General features: G+C 40.6%; 1 protein-coding gene across 2 annotated transcripts; it reads right to left on the minus strand.

Annotated features, from left to right (window-relative positions):
• Positions 1–159: 159 nt before the first annotated feature.
• etfb (electron transfer flavoprotein subunit beta) lies at positions 160–19,900 on the minus strand. 2 transcript variants are annotated; one of them, XM_047033047.1, is made up of 7 exons: positions 19,746–19,900; positions 9,816–9,974; positions 3,867–4,025; positions 3,679–3,741; positions 3,060–3,218; positions 2,788–2,981; positions 160–627 (listed from the first exon to the last, which is right to left on the minus strand). In XM_047033047.1, the coding sequence occupies exons 1-6, from the start codon at positions 19,797–19,799 to the stop codon at positions 2,811–2,813; spliced, it is 765 nt and encodes a 254-aa protein (XP_046889003.1). In that variant the 5' UTR covers positions 19,800–19,900; the 3' UTR covers positions 160–627; positions 2,788–2,810. The 2 variants fall into 2 exon arrangements, with proteins under 2 accessions (XP_046889003.1, XP_046889011.1); XM_047033055.1 differs by having other exon boundaries at positions 19,792–19,869.
• Between the last annotated feature and the right edge of the window lie 1,543 nt (positions 19,901–21,443).

Genomic DNA, 21,443 nt, shown 5'->3' on the forward strand with positions numbered 1-21,443 from the left:
ACCATCTATAGGCTACTTGGTGGTGTATCTTTACCCAAAAATAAATTCAGCCTTGTTGATTTAAGTCAGCCAAATTGCGGTTCCACATAATTATTCACTTTAATTTCTTGTTAAACTTGCCCTCATTGCAAATATTGCATCAAAACACATCAAACAATGTAGGTAAGAAATGTCTGTTTTCTTTATGTAAAGGTAGATTTTTTACAACATAAAATACAGTCGCTGAGGGTAAGAAGTCAACTTTGTGTGTCATTAATCATTTTCCTTAGGGACTGAAAGACACTGTCCAAACTCATTTGCAATGCAACCAAGTTAATGGTTTATTCACACTTGAAATGCACATTCACTACATGGTTAGGTCCATATTTATATATACACAAACCGTATGAGTAATTACTTTGCCCTTTTGACACTCAGCTGATTGTGGAATACATGCATGAATTAAAGAAAAATGACTGGCTCACAGGCACAATCCCATAACCTACAATACACATAAATCATCTCTCCCTCTTGGACAGTGTTTCTCTCACGTCACCATTCGGTACACAAGTATTACACACAGATGGGTTTGGTGTACGGTAGAGGACACTTCTTATTTCATAAGCATTCTGGTCAAACAGACAAGTCCTGCAAGGGAAGAAGAATGCATGTTAAAATGTAATCAACCATGGCATTGATCTAGAATAAATTATCTGACAAAATTATTCAAGTTTCAAATCTTTACATATAGTCCATAAATATTTAGACAGTGACACAAGTTGTATTTTACATTTACATTTTACATTTAGTCATTTAGCAGACGCTCTTATCCAGAGCGACTTACAGTAAGTACAGGGACATTCCCCCCGAGGCAAGTAGGGTGAAGTGCCTTGCCCAAGGACACAACGTCATTTGGCACGGCGGGGAATCGATCCGGCAACCTTCTGATTACTGGCCCGACTCCCTCACCGCTCAGCCATCTGACTCCGAGATTTTGACTGTTTACCAAAACATAGTCACGTTAAATAATTAATATGGGCTTAAAGTGCAGTCTCTGCTTCAATTGGAGGATATTCACATCCAAATTGCAGGCAGGCTTTATGAATTACAGCTCTATAATATGTAGCCCCCTTTTTTTCAAAGGACCAAAAGTAATTGGACAATTGACTCAAAAGCTGTTTCGTGGACAGGTGTGGGCTATTCTTTGTTATGTCTTCATCAATTAAGCAGGTAAAAGGTCTGGAGTTGATTCCAAGTGTGGCATTTGCATTTGGAAGCTGTTGCTGTGAACCTATAGCCTGGCTGCCAGCCAGGGTCTGGAGGGTTTCGTATTGAGGACAACTACAGAAAACCAGAATCGGGACGGACCAATAAAATTGCCAGGGCGGGCTTTATACGATGGACAGATGATCAACAGTAACGTAATCAACAATGTCACGAAAGAGCGCTTGGGTTGAATTCGTTTTCAACAAACAACATATTACGTTGCTCTGATTGGTTGTAGGTCTATCCAATTGAGCGAAGAGGCATTTGTTTTACGAGTTCGGTTGAAACACGCCCCGTAGTCACAGCCCAACGGTGAGTTTTCAGACTCATATTCTGACTAGAATTATGAGTATGACAACGTCAGGCTAGTGAACCTACAACATGCGGTCAAAGGAGCTCTCAATGCAAGTGAAACAGGCCATCATTAGGCTGCAAAAAAAGGAGATCCATCAGAGAGATGGCAGGAACATTAGGAGTGGCCAAATCAACAGTTTGGTACATTCTGAGAAAAAATAATGCACTTGTGAGCTCGGCAACACAAAAAGGGCTGCACGTCCAAGGAAGACATCAGTGTCGGATGATTGCAGGATCCTTTCCATTGTGAAGAAAATCCCCTTCACAGAATACAGCCAAGTGACTCTCCAGGAGGTAGGCATATCATTTAGTCATTTAGCAGACGCTCTTATCCAGAGCGCTTATATATATATGATATCATCCAAGTCTACCATAAAGAGAAGACTTCACGAGAGCAAATACAGAGGGTTCACCACAAGGTACAAACCTATCATAAATCTCAAGAATAGGAAGGCCAGATTAGAAATGAAATGATTTTTTAAAACCATTTAAAAAGTCAGCCTAGTTCTGGAATAGCATTCTTTGGACAGATGAAACTAAGATCGACCTGTACTAGAATGATGGGAAGAAAAAGTAAGGCAAAGGCTTGGAACGGCTCATGATCTGAAGCATACCACATCATCTGTTAAACACGGTGGAGGCAGTGTGATGGCATGGGCCTGCATGGCTTCCAATAGCAGTGGGACAGTAGTGTTTATTGATGATGTGACAGAAGCAGCCGGATGAATTCTAAAGTGTATAGGGATATATTGTCTGTGAAGATTCAGCAAAGTTGATTCGATGGCACTTCACTTTACAGATGGAGTAAAGGCCTGGCAAAGCATCACAAAGAAGTTAACCTAATGTTTGGTAATGTCCATGGGTTCAAGCAGTCATTACCTGCAAATGATTCATGACAAAGTTTCACAAATTAAAATTTCCTTTATGATTTGTCAATTTGTCCAATTACTTGCCCCTGAAATAAGAGGACTGTGTATATATCTTTTTTTCAATTCCTAAACATTTCATACAATATTTTTGTTCAACGCCTTGAAATAAAGCTGAAAGTCTGCACTTTAATTTGCATCTTGGTTCTTTAATTGTAAATCCATTGTGGTGGCGTACAAAGCCAAATTTTTGAAAAGTGTGTCATTTTCCAAATATTGATGGACTTAACTCTAAATCCATGTGGACAGGCTGGACACTCACTCCTCAATGTGTGCCTATGCTGTTTATATCCTCCCCGATTCTTTCAGTTTGCCCACTAGGTCATCAACCGTGTCCACCTTAACCCCCGCCTGTCTCTGTGGTGGCTCATCCACCCTCACCACCTCCACCCGTGAAGTCAGGTCCACACACAGGTCTGATGGTTTCACATTGGCAATCTTCTTCTTTTTTGCTTTCTGCAAAAGGAATACAAAGGCACATGAGGGATGAGAAGAGTCAATCCTAAGTGTGTGTGTGTTTAATAGGTTATTTACCATGATGTTGGGAAGAGTGGCATATCTGGGGGTGTTGAGTCGAAGGTCTGCGGTCACTACTGCTGGCATATTGATTTTGATGGTCTCCAGTCCACCATCAATCTCCCTCACCACCTTGACCTTGTCTCCATCCAGTGCCACCTCAGACGCAAAAGTGCCCTGCAATGTCAGAATGACTGTTCTTATCCACCCTCAGATAACACGTCTAACAAACCTTCTGTTTACATTCTCTGGCAAGGTAATTCCCATTCACAAAACATCTTATGATTAAAGAGAACATTTCCACTGTTTCTCATGCATTTGCATCTGTTAAGTCATGTCATGACATAACGGAAGAATGTCATCTGTTGGTTGGAAACACCACAACTTCCAGAATTGTGCCTCCTATTTAAACTGCCTTCAAATTGGCTTTCAAATGTACATATTCACATATCTTATTGTTTCATTCTCACTTATAAAGCACATTCTGATTCAATATGATGGCAATGGTCATAAGTTTATACAAATGTCATTGTTTTGAATAAATGAACCTCCTTGTTTTACTAAAATCCTCCTGCTCTCAATTCACTTCATGAATATTGCTTATGAAAGCTAAAACAGCCAATTGGACAACACTGACCTGGGGCCAGTCCAGTAAGGCAGCAGTCATCTGACCTGTCTGGTTACAGTCGTCATCAATTGCCTGGCAGGAAAACAACACATGAACAGAATATATTGTTATGTGGAAATGAAAGTAACGTAAAAAAAAAAGAGAAATTGTGTGGACAAATCCGGTAGGAACCATAGCTACTTCCTAGCATCTCTCACCTGTTTTCCTAAGATGACAAGTTGAGCGTTTTCTTTCTTAGCCAGGGCAGCAAAGATCTTAGACACCTGTAGGGGGCCCAGTGTCTCGTAGTCATTCCCAGTAACTTCAACATGTATCCCTCGGTCCGCCCCCATGGCCAGGGCAGTACGGATAGTTTCCTGCATATAATAGACAAAACACTACCCTATAAACTGAATCACAATGATATATGTGATGTATTTTTTGTACCATGACAACATTATATATACAGTTAAACACACACACCTGCCTAATATTGTGTAGGTCCCCCTTACACCAATCAGTCATAACATGACCACCTGGCTAAAAGGTCCCCTTTTTGCTGCCAAAACAGCCCTGAACGTTGAGGTATGGACTCCACTAGACCTCTGAAAGTGTGCTGTAGTATCTGACACCAACATGTAAGCAGTGGATCCTTTAAGTCCTGTAAGTTGTGAGGTGGGTCTTTAATGGATTGGACTAATTTCAAGTTAACCCATAAGCACAGCTAGTTCAGGCAGGGCAATCGGGCAACGCGCGTCATTCATTCGGGGACGTATGGCATCTTACTCCACCTTTCCTCCGCCCACTACTACACCCACGTTAGCAACGCATATTCATTGGGCCACGTCCGATAAGGCGTCTTTAAAAGACGCGCGGATACGCACACACTCACCCCGGTTGTTGTATAATCAGTGCTGCTGCCACCCTCCACCATCCCCTTCTCCCCCATGCTGTCTGTGTGTTCTATCCATCAGGGGGGATTATATCTCTATTGCTCCCTGCCTCATGTGTCATGTATGCATATGTTGCATCGAGGAGGCAGGGAGTGCTTCCCTTAGATCAACCACTCTATATTCGCCACTCTATATTTCACACAACCAACACATTTCTTTGGGGTTTTTGTTTACCTTTGTTTGTATGAATGTGTGTCCTTTTTGGTTAACTGCCACCTGGGTGTTACCACCCTCTGGATACATTAGGTCCAGTGAATTTACTGTCTGACATTTTGTGTTTTTGAGATCCCCAAACACTATTGTGTGGAGTGTGTTTGAGCCTTGACTCACATTGTTCTGGATTCTGTTAGTCCACTTACAGACATCGCATTTGTCTGCCATAATGGCACATAATTCCCATTATTAGGGTCTGCCAAACGTGACAGACCCTGACTGTCACTTATTACGAAGGTCCACAGGACGCAGGCTAATCAAATGAATGACTATGCAGAGGCAGACATATAGCAAAATACAGTACGGTTTATTTAATAAATATCTGGTCGCTGATGTTGAATGAGATTACAGAACAATAATTCACACACATACATTCACACACTGCCATCAAAGTAGCTCCCCACCACGGTATACAGGCCACGAGTAACCAGTAAACACAGTCTGACAAACCAATCCCCAATGAAAGCAACACTACCTGGATTAACACACTACAAATCACTCCATTTAAGTGGACTAACAGAATCCAGAACAATGTGAGTCAAGGCTCAAACACACTCCACACAATAGTGTTTGGGGATCTCAAAAACACACAAAATGTCAGACAGTAAATTCACTGGACCTAATGTATCCAGAGGGTGGTAACACCCAGGTGGCAGTTAACCAAAAAGGACACACATTCACACATAGAAAACACATAGAAATGGCTTCCGGTGCGCCTAAGAGATGGCCGCGTCGACAAGAGCTCCGCAAAAACCCAGCTTTTTGTTTGTCATTTAAGTGTTCGTTACTGCTCTTCAGTAACATTGCACTACTGTACCTCGCCACCAGGCTCCTGTTGGTCATTGACATAGTCACTGATCTGCAAATTTGCACTATTGCACTGTACTTCACTTAGGTTAGAATAGGTTATAGGGTTGAACAGTTTTTTTTTTTTTTGTGCATTAGGGTTAGTATAGCATACTATTTATTGTTATCTGTAATTTAGGAAGTTTTAGTGTTAGGGTTAGTATAGTCGTTTATTTATTGCTATCTGTATATTTAGGAAGTTCACTTATCTAAACTCAGCATAGATGTAAATCTGTTCCGTGTACTTTTATGTTATGCCAGTTGCTTGCGTTGTCTTGTCTTAAGAATTTCAGTGCCCAGTCTAACCTTGTGTTGTTCTGTGCATCTGACAAATACAAGACTTGAACTTGACTTGAACACTCTGCTTAAGTCAAATCTACATGTCTATGTCATGTTACAATAAATGCTCAAATCTAATACGTGATTGTCTTGACTGAATTTGAACTTTTTATGTACCATTCCTGAACAATTTTGGTTATGTGGCAGGGGCGCATTATCCTGCTGTAAAATGCCACTGCCATCAGGGAATACCGTTTCAATGAAAGGGTGTACATGGTCTGTAATGATGCTTAGGTAGTTTTTGTGTGTCAAATACACATCCTCATTAATGGCAGGACCCAAGGTTTCCCAGCAGAACATTGCCCAAAGCATCGCACTGCCTCTGCCGGCTTGCCTTCTTCCCATTGTGAATCCTGGTGCCATGTGTTCCCTGAGAAGTGATGTCCTGTACTGCATGTTTTAGATGTTTCCCTGCACAAACACACTTGATTCAAATTAATGGTCATAAGCAGGCTTCTGGAAAGCTGGATAACGACCCATTCATTTGAATCAGGTGTGTTGGAGCAGGGAAACATCTAAAACATGCAGTACAGGACATCCCTTCTCAGGGAACAGGACAGGGGGTCCTTGAGGACCAGGGTTGGGAACCACTGATCTACATGATGTAAAATAATTGGGTAAGAAGTATGTACAATTCATCAGACCAGGTCACCTTCTTCCATTGTTCCGTGGTCCATTTCTGATGCTCAAGTGCCCATTGTAGGCGATTTCGGCAGTTGACAGGGGTCAACCTAACAGGTCTGCGGCTACGCAGCCCCATACGCAACAAACTGTGATGCACTGTGTGTTCTGATACATATTTTCTATCAGAACCAGAATAAACCTTTACGGCAATTTGAGCTACAGTAACTCCAGCCTTCGCTCCCCATGTGCATCAATGAGCCCATGACCCTGTCGTTTACCTACCGGTTGACCGCTTTTCCTTCCTGGGACCAGTTTTGTTAGGTAATGACCGCTGCAGACCAAGAACACCCCACAAGATCTAGACATCACAATTTGGCCCTTGTCAAAGTAGCAAAAATCATCATGCTTTTCCATTTTTCCTACGTAATATATCCCTCCCACTGAGAGGTACCATGATAACGATAACCTGTCAGTGGTCATAATGTTATGACAGCAGTGTTTCCTCTAGCGTTTATTTCTTTCAAATTGTTGGGGCATAAATAGACTCATCTGAAAATACACATGAATATTTTCACACATAGCTTAAGTAAAGGAATATTTATTTTCTTTACTGAAGTTACGTTCACCGAGTTCCCTAGTCTAGCTTGAGTACAAGCTTGCTCTATCTCAAGCTAAAGTTACTTGACTACTGGAACATTGTTTCACGATTCATTTAATAACAATAATTAGCTGGCCATCAACATCACAAATATTACATTGTGAACAAAAATATAGCTAACTTAACGTTAGCTAGCAAGTTAAATGTACGTTTTCTCATGAGCTATCTGGAGGATCTATCCTAAACCCTGTTCGTCACTGCCAGGCTGAGTGGAGAGGAGAAAGTGCTCCGCTGTACTCTCGCTTTGGTTTTTTCAGTTGTCATGACTGAGTGATTGATGTCCTGTCACTGTTCAGTTGCTCATCCTCCAATCGGAGAGAGAGCATAAGAAGATTGTTTGTTTGAGTTCCATGGAGTTCCAGGTCGCAGTTGTAAATGAGAACTTGTTCTCAACTAGCCTACCTGGCTAAATAAAGGTGAAATAAAAAAAAATAATAAAAAAATAAAAAATTAATGGAGCGGAGGCTACTTGACAAAATTGTATTTGCTGTTTGAGCCTTAGCCTTACATCGTATATCACTTATCAATTATAAATGTGTGCAGTTACATAGTCTATTCACAAATTCCCATGAATTAAATGCAAATTATTGTGATAATTGCATTTGAACACTCCCATTAAACATTCAGTGCTAGAGGAAAATGTAAGTAAACCCTTGGAGTTAATCTCTGGATCAGACCTGCGTTCTGGACTTGCGTTCAGGACACATTTGTTACCATTCCTCTTTACAAAACTCCAACACATTTGTAGGATGTCTGGTATGAACAGCTCTCAAGGTCATTCCACAGCATCTCTATTGAGTTAAGTTATTTGCCATGTTGAGCTTGCACTAGGCTATACGCGTCACAGAGCGCTTGGACTAATGTGCACAAGAGGTAGGAGGCTGTATGATAGCTTGAGTGAACTTTGTTTAGTAAATGAACTAATGCAATTAACAAAGGCATTCACAGTTATATTAAATTAAGCCCTTAACGCACCGGAATTCGTAGTAAGGAAAATAAGGATATTTGCCTTCTCTGGCAAGATACGACACCTCTCCTGACTTATGGCATGTCCTGCACAGGATGCAGATGGTGTTGAAGAGACCTGTACACACAGGTGTGAGTTTGAAAGGGCAGACAAATTGGGGAGGCTGTCCCGCTTCACCCACCACCAGGCTACAGGGTCTTGTCCTGAAATACAGCCAATCTTTCGACCGCTTCGCTTTAGTCATTTTAAATGCACTAAAAGCTAGCTAGCTAATGATAGACTAGCAGAGCAAGTGTAATATGTCTACTAGCGATCATGTGCAGTGAATGGTTAATATGCTTTTACGGCCGTTTTGGTGAGCCCAGAGGAAAAATATGGCATTTTAAAAGTAGCCTACATTTACGGTAGCTAGCTAACGGTAGACTACAGAGAAAGTGTGATATTTTCATGTCCGTTTTGGAGCGACTGAGGGAAAATATTTCAGTCGACACATTAAGTGGAACCGAAATGAGGAATCGAAATTTGTGTTCTAATCCGGTACGATTCCTACCGGTTGTGTAGGAACCATAGTGGAACCGGGCTTCGGTACCCAACCCTAATCGCACTCTGCTGGATTTGGATGGGGTACAGAAGGTGCGTCGCATGACTTGAATTTTTCCAACTTTTGCAATGCTTTGCCAAGGAAAGCAGTTAAGTCAGATATTTTAATAAGTTGAAGAAACAATATATGATTATTATATTAGATTCTACTTGAAGCTTTTTATATTTTGTTTTTGTCAGTAACACACGTGACAGATGTGTTCAGGGTATGAACAGGCACAACTCAGTGGGTTTTGTCATTTATTTCGCTCCTGCAAAAGACAATGGAACAATGCCTTTTTCTTTTCTTTAGCACCACAGCTTCCCTCGGCATTACAAAATGTACTAGTAACTAGAATAAGATGCTCCACCCACCCCTCAGGGTCTACTGTCATACAAGGAGTGGTTCAGAAGCCTTAAGTCAAACAGACATACCTCTAAATCCTTCACCCCCTCTTGACCTAACACCTTTTCTGCCAGCTGTAAGCTAGCCTCAGGGTTTCCTTAACAATAGACATAAAATCTATTGTAAATCGAATTACTCTCGAACCCTCAAATTCTTTCACAGACCCTAATGTTGACTCCGCCCTGCCTAACACCACAGATGGACTCTAATTACGTGGGAAACACTGCGATGCACGGTATAGTCAAAATTCATACCATAGACCAAATGCATACCAGTTTATCTCTATACCGTCCACCCCACCCACACACACACACTTATTATGGATGCCACAACTTTCAATATAATATTGAACCGTTTGGTACGACATCCACAGTTCCAAACACGCTTGTAAATATAATTTTTTCCCAGTTTTAAGTTAAAATAATTTGTTTGTGTGCCAGTCTACCACTGTTGCCCAAAAACTCACCAGAAATCGCAATTGGCTCTCTGAAAAGACGCAGAGACGCAACCTTTTATAACAACACTATAAATACATTCTATTGTGATACATTTTTCAGCTATATCGCACAGCCCTTTACTCACCTGAACTTGCTGAGGGCCACAGCTGACAGCTACCACTTCCTTAATAAGCTTCTTCTCCTTCAGTTTGACAGCCTCCTCCACAGCAATCTCACAGAAGGGGTTCATGGAGTGTTTCACACCATCAGTTACCACACCACTGTGGTCCGGCTTCACACGGATCTGAGTGAAGGAAGGGGACAGTTAACCGTCATTGGGAGACGAGAAACAGATGTCACAGGGTCACAGAGAGGGAGAGCATGCAGAAACAAGAATGTATGTGTTGTGAGTATTTAGATCCATTAACTTTTTCCCCTTCCCTTCACACTTAGTTATCTATACTATTGTGCAAGGAGTGTGTGTGTGGACGTTTTATTGTGGGATTTTAGTGGAATGATTAGCTTGAGAACTGGCACTGTGCAAAGTTGTAATTTTGCGGGTGCCGCAGTTGATGTTGTTTGGATGAGCGCTTTGGGATCACTAAAAAGTTATTTGCCACCATGTTTTTGTGATGGATACCTTTCAGACATGTTGAGTTGGCACTATGGATCATGCGAGAAACACATATCACAGTGTTGAGCTGAGCTCCACTAAGCACTGATCACCATTGTTCTTACGAAAACAGGCATTAGTTGGATTAACGTTGTGTTACAATGTCTAAATGGAACCTGCACATCGAATTTAGGTTAATATAACATTGTTTCAAAGTTTCTGTTTTTTTTTCTATCCTAAAGACAAAAACAACTGAATCAATTTAACCTTTCACATTTATTTGTGTCAATACCCACTAGGGGTGCAACAATTCAACAAGCCCACGGTTCGGTCCGGTTTTTGGGGTCAGTTTCAGTTCAGTTTATTTAGCAAACCAGGGGGAAGAAAAAAACATCATAATTTCAGTGTTCTCTCTGTATTTTCTGTATGTCCGGCGTAGAAGTGGGAGGTTCCGGAGCGCAGAAGGGGGGTGGATCCGGCAACTCAAAACGGGGATTGGAGGAAACTGAAAAACCGAACACACACTGCCTACATAGATAATTTGACAAAAAAAACCTGCTTGTACATCAGGGCAATGTATATTTTCATTTCAAAACATGCACTGCATGGGTGTGAAACAAAAACAAAAAAAACACTGCAACAATCGTTTTTACAAGCAGCAATTACCCATTGGATTAAATTAACCAAAAAAGTCCAAAAATGAGACAAACAGTCCATCATGTGACCATGACCATGTAAACAGCACAGGCTACTTGTGGAACTTATTTGAAAAAGTTAAGCACTTTTTGTTGTCTTTTAGAAATTTTTCCCCTAAGGGAAACGTATGGAACACCGAGTTAGTCGAAATTAAATAAATAAATAGGTAAATAAATAGATAAATACATACATAAATAAATATGGCTCTGAAAAGAAATCTGAAATAAAAAAAGATGGCAATAAATATAGCATTATATAATTATATAGATGAGTCCATTTACCGACATCAATAAATAAATACATTTATTTCAAAATGACGTTTTTGTAAAGACAACATTTATTTATTTCATGGGACTTTTATTTCCTAATGCCACATTTATTAATTTTTTGCGACTTTTACACACCACAATTACTTCCACATATATTTTCACATTTATTTCTGTGCTGTATTTATTTCCGATATCACATGCAAACGAGAGGGGAGTGGTTATCTTCAGACCAACGCAGCTCCACACAAGATCAAAGGCAGATAGGGACACCTACATTCGGTAGATTATGGAAGACATTAGTCGTGTCAGAGATCGCATGCTGGCCTCATAGATCAAATTGATCAGCATGGCTTGTCAGGATGTATTATTTTGGCACACATTGTAGATTTTGTAGAGGTACTTGGTGCCAAGTCTTAAATGGTTTGAGACTTATCAAGCACCGTGTTTGTGTGCAAGACGGCAAGTGTAGAAAGCCACAAGAATCCTTCCTTTAGGGTTTAGCGTATTTTGATCGTAACCTATTGTCTGGGTTCACAGTGACGATTTAAGTAGGCTAATTTGTAAGATGTAGTTTCATAAGGGGCTGTGGTATCGTGGGAAATTTGGCTATTGCCTCAAGACAAGCCCAAATAGGTCTATGCGATTAGCCTACACATTCGGGTATTTTCTGGTGTGCCCACGAGAACCAGCTGTTTTCGATGAACCCAGGCCATACAAAATGTTGGTTTAATAAATGTGTGACAAGCTCCTTTCATCCATGGTCCTGAATAGCTTCAACGGACCAACAATCATGTATTTTTCCTCTAGTGCGATCGAATCCCACTTCATGCCAGCTTGCAATTGTTTTATTTTCTTAGCCTACAAGAGCAAATATGAGATGCGACTTGAAAAATGTTGAATGTTGTGAGGCCAACAGCAGCTGCTGCTGTTAGGTGAACGCACAGCTCGCATGCTTACGGAAACCAGGTGGTCTGGAAACCAGGGCGATAACACTGTGGGTGTCCAGCACCTGTGCTAAGGGGATAGCTGTAGATCTACCTGTATGGGGGGTGACGGTGGCATCGCACTGCCAAAAAGCATACAATGTAGATAAGCTTTGCCCACAATGTCTGTGTCGTCTCTGCCTTTTTATCATTGGTTCCCAATGGGAGTGATGGCGGTGACCTATAGTAGCCTATGTTTGAGGACTTGGTCTTTGATAGCTGCGACGTAGCGCTGAAGTTACCTTTGTAAACATTGCTTTAGCTTGTGTGACGTGTAACTCGTCTGCAAAGCTAACAATCACTGCCACCACTACGTCTTCCTAGGTGCTATTTAAGACTTCAATATCTATGTTCTGTGTAGAGCACTTATCCACCCAAGTACCTCTACAAAATCTACGTGTGCCAAAATAATACATCCTGACAAGCCATGCTGATCAATTTGATCTATAAGGCCAGCATGCGATCTCTGCAGGGACGGACTGGTGAAAAAAAGTGGCCCGGGAGTTAGTCAGACCGGCCCACTCAATACAAGGCGCGCGGCCCACTTAGTACACAGCGCGTTGCCCACTCAATGCATCAGACGTATCGAGTGGCCTACCTGGAAAATACCCATACACTTAACATTATTGACAAAGAAATTACATCATATATATATTTTCTTGCGTTGAACTTCCGAAGTCCGTAAAAACACATTTTAGAACACATGTCAGAACAGAAAAAATAGGCACCATGAGTGTGAATACATACATTGCGAGGAGGAGTATAACAGTCAGTCAGTGATTTTAGATTACTAAAGGTCTTCGAGCAAATTATACGTGTTCAGCCGTGTAATATGGAAAATAGTTGGATGTGCCGGAGATGTCAGATGGTTGGTGATGGAAGTGGGCCGGTATTTTGGACCATCCCAACCCCGTCGGCCCACCGGGGATTCCCCTGGTATCCCCGATGGCCAGTCCGCCCCTGGATCTCTGATACAACTAATGTCTTCCATAATCTATCGAATCTAGGTGTGCCTATCTACCTTCGACCTTGTGTGGAGCTGCGTTGGTCTGAAGATAACGACGCCCTTCTCGTTTGCATGTGAGAACAGAAATAAATACAGCACAGAAATAAATGTGGTGTGGAAATAAATGGTGTGAAAAAGTCTCAAAAAATTAATAAATGTGGCATTAGGAAATAAAAGTCCCATGAAATAAATAAATAAATGTTGTCTTTACAAAAACGTCATTTTGAAATGTATTTATTTATTGATGTCGGTCAATGGATTCATCCATATAATTATATATTTATTTTATTTTTTTCAGAATTTTTTTTCATAGGCATATATTTATTTACCTATTTATTAATTTAATTTTGCCTAACTCGGCGTTCCATAGAAACGAGGCTAAAAGCTAAACTACTCAACCAGCACAAGCGCAAGTGTCATTTGAAGTGCATCCCCCTCTGTCTTAACCTGAAAATTCACCTCAAAACGCATTAAAAATGCAAACACAAGATTTTTGTGGAACTTAAATGGGAATGAAGACTAAGGCCGGATCCCAATACTCCCCCTTACCCTTAGTTTTGCGCGTTCCCGTGAGAGCTAGTGGTGTCCCAATACTCTTTTGGAGCTAGGGGTAGGGCTAAGACTAAGGGGTATACACCCCTTAAAACCATGTGAATGTGAATCCTGCGCGACCGGCAACAATGGCGGCCAGATCATCTAGAGAGTCCGATAAATGTAATATTTTCGGCTTAATTAATTGATTACAAAATTATGACAGTCTTGTTTTGTGTTATACACAGTCCTGAACATATATAGAGGGTTTTCACCGACGTCACGTTCTGGGTGGTACCGATATTAGCCACCATTGGAGGCACTCGGTGTAAACAACTGAACGGAGTACAACCAAAGAACGTATATTCTATACTTGTACTTCTATACAGTTGTCACTTCCATAGACTTCCACTGTAATCGAAGAATGCGGAAGTAAATCGTGTCATACGCGACACGTATAGTACTACAACTGTAGCCATGTCTCAACGACCGAAAATGTCATCAAAACGCGTCCAAGATCCAATGGCATATAGGGAAGGACTTGGACCACAAGAAAAGGGTCGATATTTTGAGAAATTAGGATTTATTGGCGGTGCATATCCCTACCAGTTAGCTCCCTCTACTTGGATCCGTGACGACCCGGTGATTCTGCCTTCAGTTGGATATCCCGATATTGTTAACTACCTGGTTTTCTTGCCGAACCCATACACATGCAGTAGTTTGATATGAATTATATTATGTCAATGTCAGCTTTACAGTAAAATAAGCGCACAGTAAAAACAATAAAAGCAGTAATTGTTTTTACTATTTACTATATTATCATTAAAATAGAAAATGTGTTTTGAGCCGCTGAAATAAACATTTCACAATACCTGACAAGAAATGTGCCGAACTAATCCGTATGTTGTCCAGATTTTTCCCTTGTAGATCTTGGTTGAGCTTTGCCAACCCACAAGCGCCTCCTTTCCTCTGACAATCTCTGGCATTCCTTTACCTGGTTTTTAATAACTTTTGGAAGTCTATACCAAATGTTTTTCACGATCTGTCCTATTTGTACAACCTGAAACACGGCAATAATTCACAATTTTCCTTGACGACGTTCGGGATATACTTCAGTGCCAGTCCTTTGTTGTGATGCGGAGTGCCTCCAAGATGGCGACTTCCGGTCTGATGAAGCGTCGGTGAAAACCCTCCCTTGCAACCATATTTCAAATCGAAACGTTTCTAAAAATCGCTAGTTTGGTACGCTAATGCTACAGTGTTGAATTGCACAACAGTCCCGCATTTCTCTGACTAGCATGTCTACAGTTTTAAGTAAACTCCATTAGCAGCGAATTTCGTTTAATATCAGTGCACAACACTACTTACTTTGGAGATATCGATACGTGCTAGACGACATACCTGTAACCAAGTGGCGTCCCATTTCCTAGGGCTATGTAGCCCTTACCCCTTACTTTCGAGGGCCAAGGGCTAGGGGTAAATTAAGGGTAAGGGGGAGTATTGGGATTCGACCTAACAAGACATATAACACCATTGAACACTACACAAACAGTATTTATTTTCTTCATTTAGGCAGATCATTTTCCATAGTGACAAAGGTGCCGTATCCAATAGTGTTCTGGAATAGCTCTGGTTAGCATGCTTTACATGTGCCTAACTTTGTATGATTTGCCTCTCTCCAGCAGTGTTGCTAACTCCTCAATAAGGAAAGTAGTGGTGCTGCGCGAGGCTATAGTGAGACTGACTGCCTGGGAGTGCTTTGCGCGCACTCTGCTCCTTCACTCAATGCGCGTTACTGTAACAATTTCAACAAACAACAATTTAAATCAGGATAGGCAGAGGTATTGTAAACAACTGAGCTAGAGGCAAAAAAATGGCGGAGAAACAGCAAGCAACAAATCCGGATCCTGAATTCTCAGTTAAAAGACGAAAGAGAAATCAGACATTGGTTGAAAAGCCTACCACCAATAATAAATATGAATTGAGATGAAGAGAAGGCGTGAACTCACTGTGTTATAAAGTGATCTGTTTCATGACATCTAAAGCTAGTTAGGAAGAACAAGTAAAAATGTACTTGGTTTCAAAGCCGCAATCTTCAGCTACGGTTAGGCCTGTCGCGATAGTCAATATATTGACTTATCGCACGGTTTATGGAAATGAGCGCAATAATTTTTGGTGCTGCGATATATTGCAACTGATCATTTTTACAAAAATAAATTATGATTATATACATTTTTACAAAAGAACGAATGTCACCAACATTTTAGTCGATCCCGCTGCCTCAGTCATCTTGTCTGCTTTCTGTGTCGAAAGCGTCGGCGGGACTAGCGTCTCCACACACACAGAGCAGACATTGACAGGTGAAGAGAAGGCGTGAACTCACTGTGTTATAAGGTGTTCTGTTTCGTGACATCTACAGCTAGTAAGGAAGAACAATTAAAAATTGACTTGGTTTCGAAGCCGCAATCTTCAGCTCCGGTGTGGGAACATTTAGACTTTAAGCCGAATGAGATGAGAGCCAATTAACATGAACGAGTCGGTATGTCGACTTTGTTTAAAAACAGTGGAAACGAAAATAAGCAACTAACCTAACATCTCACCTAGCAATATACAACTATCCCACCCAGTTTTTCAACCTGTGAACAACAACTGCAGCTGGAAAGGAGTCTTCCATACAGTTGTGTTACAGATGCCTTTTTTTCGACAGTGCAAATATGAACGTGACAGCGCGAAATGGCGCACACTCACGGATAGCGTAACTCGCTATATAGCCAAAGAGATACAGCCATTAAACACAGTCGAAAAAACAGCATTTACAAATATGCTGCAAACTTTTGACAAACACAGGGCTGCCAACTCTTAGCATTGGCCGTGAGACACACGCATTTCAACCATTTCACACACTCTCATGCCACACCTTGTATATCTCAAGCTGAAAAGCCAACGCCAACCAAGTAGCCCTGTTAACGTTGTAAACAATAAGGAATGGTGGAGTAAAGCGACATAACCGAACAGCCGTGAAAACTCGCCTGGGGGGGGGGGGGGGGGGGTGTCATTATGTAATCAGTGGCATAAAATGGACTGAAAATTACAATTGACGTGTGTGCAATAATATCGTTCATCGCAATTAATTTTGGTGCACTATATCTCACAATAAAAAGTAGTTATAGTGACAGCCCTACTTAGATCGTCACTGTGAATCCTGTCAATAGGCTACAATCAAAATACACTTAACCCTTAACCCTAAAGGAATATTATTTTTAGCCATGTAGGGCTGCAACTAACGATTATTTTAGAAATGTATTATTATGTCGATTCTTTTTTCGATGAATCGGATAAAAAAACAAAAGCAAGAATTTCCAACCCTTTATTCAGAACTGTCAGTGCAAATTCACAGTGCAAAATATCTTCAGAATGTGCACAAACAGGCACACAATTTTGAAAACGTTATTAATAATAGCACAGATTTAATGCTATTTTCAGAGATGTGCAATTTATTTGAGTTTTGTTTGAAACATTTGTGAAAATTGAAAGGCTGTTGAAGTAGGCCAGACCTTATTAGAATAATCTGGTGTATATATAAGATTTTTGGACACAACTTTGAAAACAATTTAGATTTGCAAGGATTAAGCTACTTTCAAAGATTAGTGATTTTCTATCATTTAATTTGAAACTTGAAACTTGATAAATGCTGTGGAAGTATACCAGACATTTACTCTGGTGTCTGTTTGAGGTTTTATAGTCATTAAAATATTGTAAGTCGAAATTTTTTCAAATGGTATGGGTAGTTTTTACCCGGTCCCTAACGCGACGCAGCAAAGTCGCGTCTTCCGAATGTGAAACGAATGTCGAATATGAAACTAACTTCACCTCGGCCAATTAACACACCTTTTCGACGTATTTAGTGTGAAATGCACCCACACCTTAGATTACTTAAGTCGTACTGATTTCTCCGCCATGTGCTTCAGAACAACGTTACTCAACAACGTCTCTCCGATGGCCTTTTCTTTACCTCCACTCTGCTCCGTGCTCGACTAAACCTTTTTTCTTTTTTTTATACTCAAACATAATAATCGCAAGACAACGAATCGATAATGAAATTCGTTGCCAACACTTTTAATAATCGATTTAAAATCGATTCGTTGTTGCAGCCCTAGCCCCATGGTGCAGGGCTCCAGACTAACTTTTTTTATAGGCGCACAGTAGCCCCAGACTTAAGATTTTAGGAGCGCAAGCAAAACAATTAGGGACACACCTTAAATCGACCTGCAATGCAATTATTATGTAACTAGAGAGGTTACCATTTCTGGGAAAATTGTGGGGTGTACCACTTGCATCGGTTGTTTTTACTGATATTTTTACAACTGATATACAGCGGCGCACCACACAAGCTCGAGTTTAAATTAGAGCTGTCAAAAGATTAAAATATTTAATTGCGAATAATCGCATTAATGTCATAGTTAACTCGCGATTAATCTCAATTAATCGCACATTTGTATCTATTTTAAATGTCCCTTGATTTCTTTTTCATCCATTCTTTTTTCAAATTGTAATGCTCTTATCGACATGGAAAAGTGGTTCGGATTGCTTCGTGCAAATGTTTTTTTTTTAATTGAAAACAACATTGCAATCGCCTGGCTTTGATGAGCAGGCGGAGAATTCGCATCAGCTGTGTGCTTAGCTGTGTGCCATCAAAATTATATTTTCGACTCCACGACGTGCTGCGATGATAGCTCATTCCCTCCGGCTCAGAACACACTGATCACTTTGGTCTTGTCAATGGAACCATTTGGCAACCTTTTAAAAGTAAACTTTCCATTCAGAATCTTATTGGCATCCATTTCGGCGTCTGGCGCTGGCATCAACTCAAAACATAACGTTAGCCTACTACCAGAGAATGTCTAATATCCGTAAACGGGCTCTGCTACGACTGTTTAGCCGGCTCGCAAGCCCAAACAAGTGGGTGTGGCGTGCCTGTTGTTTTGTTTCCAGTCTAGCTAGATCCGGTGTGGTATTGTAGTTTTTCTAACGTCAGTGGTTGTTGCAACAGAATGTGAAAAAAAACTACAAAGTTTGCTAGGTCAAAAAGAGCGTTAATCGCGCGATAAAAAAATTGACGCCGTTAATTTGGGTTTGCGTTAACGCCATTAATAACGCGTTAAACTGACAGCACTAGTTTAAATACATTATTTAATGTGACATTACGTACTGTAGATGCAAGTCTTAGCTTAAATGACTTAAATGTATGCTACGCTTGTCGATCAGTCCTCGTACATCACAACACGATACTTGCTGAGCAACAGTGCGAAAAATTCACACAAGCACAGTCTTTCATCTCAATTTTGCTCTCAAAGTGCACCAGATTGATCGATTTAACTTTAAAAACGCACCAAATTTCCTTCCGGTGGAACATGCCCCCCGGACCCCCTACTAGAGGGGCCGAGGTTCACCCCACCATAGTATCACAAAAACCTGTGGGAAACACTGAAGATTTTGCTGTTCCTTTTTGACAAGCAGATAGCACTAGGCTACGTTATTTCAATTTAAAAACACCTTCACAAAAGCAGTCTGGGATCAAATCAAGTTTGACAATAAAAAAGGCTCTCTCCTCTATCAAAGAGCGCAAGGTGAACGTAGAGCTCACATGCCCAGTTAACTATGGCAGTATGTTTGACCTCCGTACAAAAGGGTTTGTTCAACTTGGTAATGACCTTGGTCTTTTTCCACAGGCTAGTATGTTGACTTGCAAGCCAGTGTACAGGTGAATTATTTGCGAATATGCAAGTTTGCTAGCTTGCTAGCTTGCTAGCTACCAATTGACAAAAGAACAAGCACTATCGAACTAGTCTTGCTAAATCAAGTTTAAGTCACTAGTTAGCATGCTTGCTTGTTGCTCACCAATATGTTACTAGCCAGCAAATGGAAATTTCCCAAATTACAATAATATGTTTGATTATTTCAATAATAATACAAGTACCTTGACAGCATAGTCAATTACACGTTTAACTCCAACAAGGACGCACTTTGACATAGTTGAGTTGGCGAATCTTCTGTTTCACAAATTGGTTACACAGCTAGCTAACTTTGCACACAGGCTTTCTTTTCCTTCTTCTTCTTGTGTTTGGTTTATTCGTGGTATACATTCTCGTCGTTTTGTTACTGCCACCTCCTGGTATACCAACCCAGTCTTATCCCAACTCTTCAAATATTGAGGAACGTGGTCCCGGTTCTTGGGACACCACGGGCTAGAAAATCAGAAACTGACGTACCCGAATGAAGAGAGTTCGTGTAATTTCGGCTCTGAAAATCGATTTTCATTGGTTTGAGCGTTTCCTATGGAACGCCTAGTTAGTCAAAATTTAATAAATAAATAGGTAAATAAATAGATAAATACATACATAAATAAATATGGCTACGAAATAAATTACGAAAAAAAAGATGGCAATAAATATATAAATATAGCATTATATAATGATATAGCTGAATCCATTACCGACATCAATAAATAAATACATTTATTTCAAAGGGGGATGGGGGTGGACTTCATGGACTTCATTCCTTCAGGACTTCATTCCTGCTGAGGAGCTGGCCCTCTCCAGTTGTCCCGCTGTGCCATACAGAGGTAACAGTGAAACTAATAGTCATACGCCATGTATGTATGCCATATGTGGTTGCTCAATTATCAAATATACCATTGATCAAATATACCATTTACTTTCTCAAGTGGAGGTCCTAGATGATCAGGAAACTGTGTCTGCCTGCTCATTTTGGGGGTACACTTTTGAGTTTTATCTACCACTTGCAACACAGATGGTGAGAGTGTGTAAACGGTTGGCTGTGATTGAAGTGTCTGTAATGACTTACTAATGGTGGTGGTCTCAAGATAAGACACAAGTCCTTAAAGTACTCATTTCAAATATGACTCAATTGATTAAATTGCTATGGTGTTAAACTCAGCAGGAAGAGGAACTTCTTCCTCCCCCTGAGCCTAGGGCCTCCAATTCAAGGCCAAGACAAAGACACAAGGTTTAAGCAATGAACCACAGTCGTCAAATGGATACCTTCAACTTTCTCCAAGTGTGCCTTGCAAAGGGACAATGTTCTTCATTTGTTTCAGGTTGGAGCAGACAATGTGAGGGCCCTGTATAAAAGAACCCTGGAGCTCGATTATAAGTGGCTTTTAATAAAAAAAAAACAAGGCTGGAGACAGAAAAACTGGAATATGAGAAGAGATAGTACATGACTGAATGACACTAAACTTAGTTACACTGACATATTTGTCTGTGTTCCTAGGGGAGGGAGAACACATGAGGATATATTTGTCAAACTTTTGTCTACGATTTGATCTTTTTATACCTTTTTGTTGCTTTTTGTTGTGCCTTTTGAATCTTTTGTGGGGGTTTTCACCACTTCTCTCTGTCAATGTCCTATTTATTATTTTTGAAAAATGCTATAAAAGTTAATGAAACATTAAAATTCAATGAAAGTAGTAAAATGATCATTTATGTATCACTTGTGAGGAGCTTTGTACAGACACCCATTGTTCAGTCAAGACAATCACGTATTAGATTTGAGCATTTATTGTTACATGACATGGACATGTAGATCTACTTTGGCGGAGTGGATGATCTAAGGGAAGCACACCCTGCCTCCTCGATGCAACACATACAGTACA

This window comes from Hypomesus transpacificus, chromosome 2, assembly GCF_021917145.1.
Source record: "Hypomesus transpacificus isolate Combined female chromosome 2, fHypTra1, whole genome shotgun sequence".
Lineage (NCBI taxonomy): Eukaryota > Metazoa > Chordata > Actinopteri > Osmeriformes > Osmeridae > Hypomesus > Hypomesus transpacificus.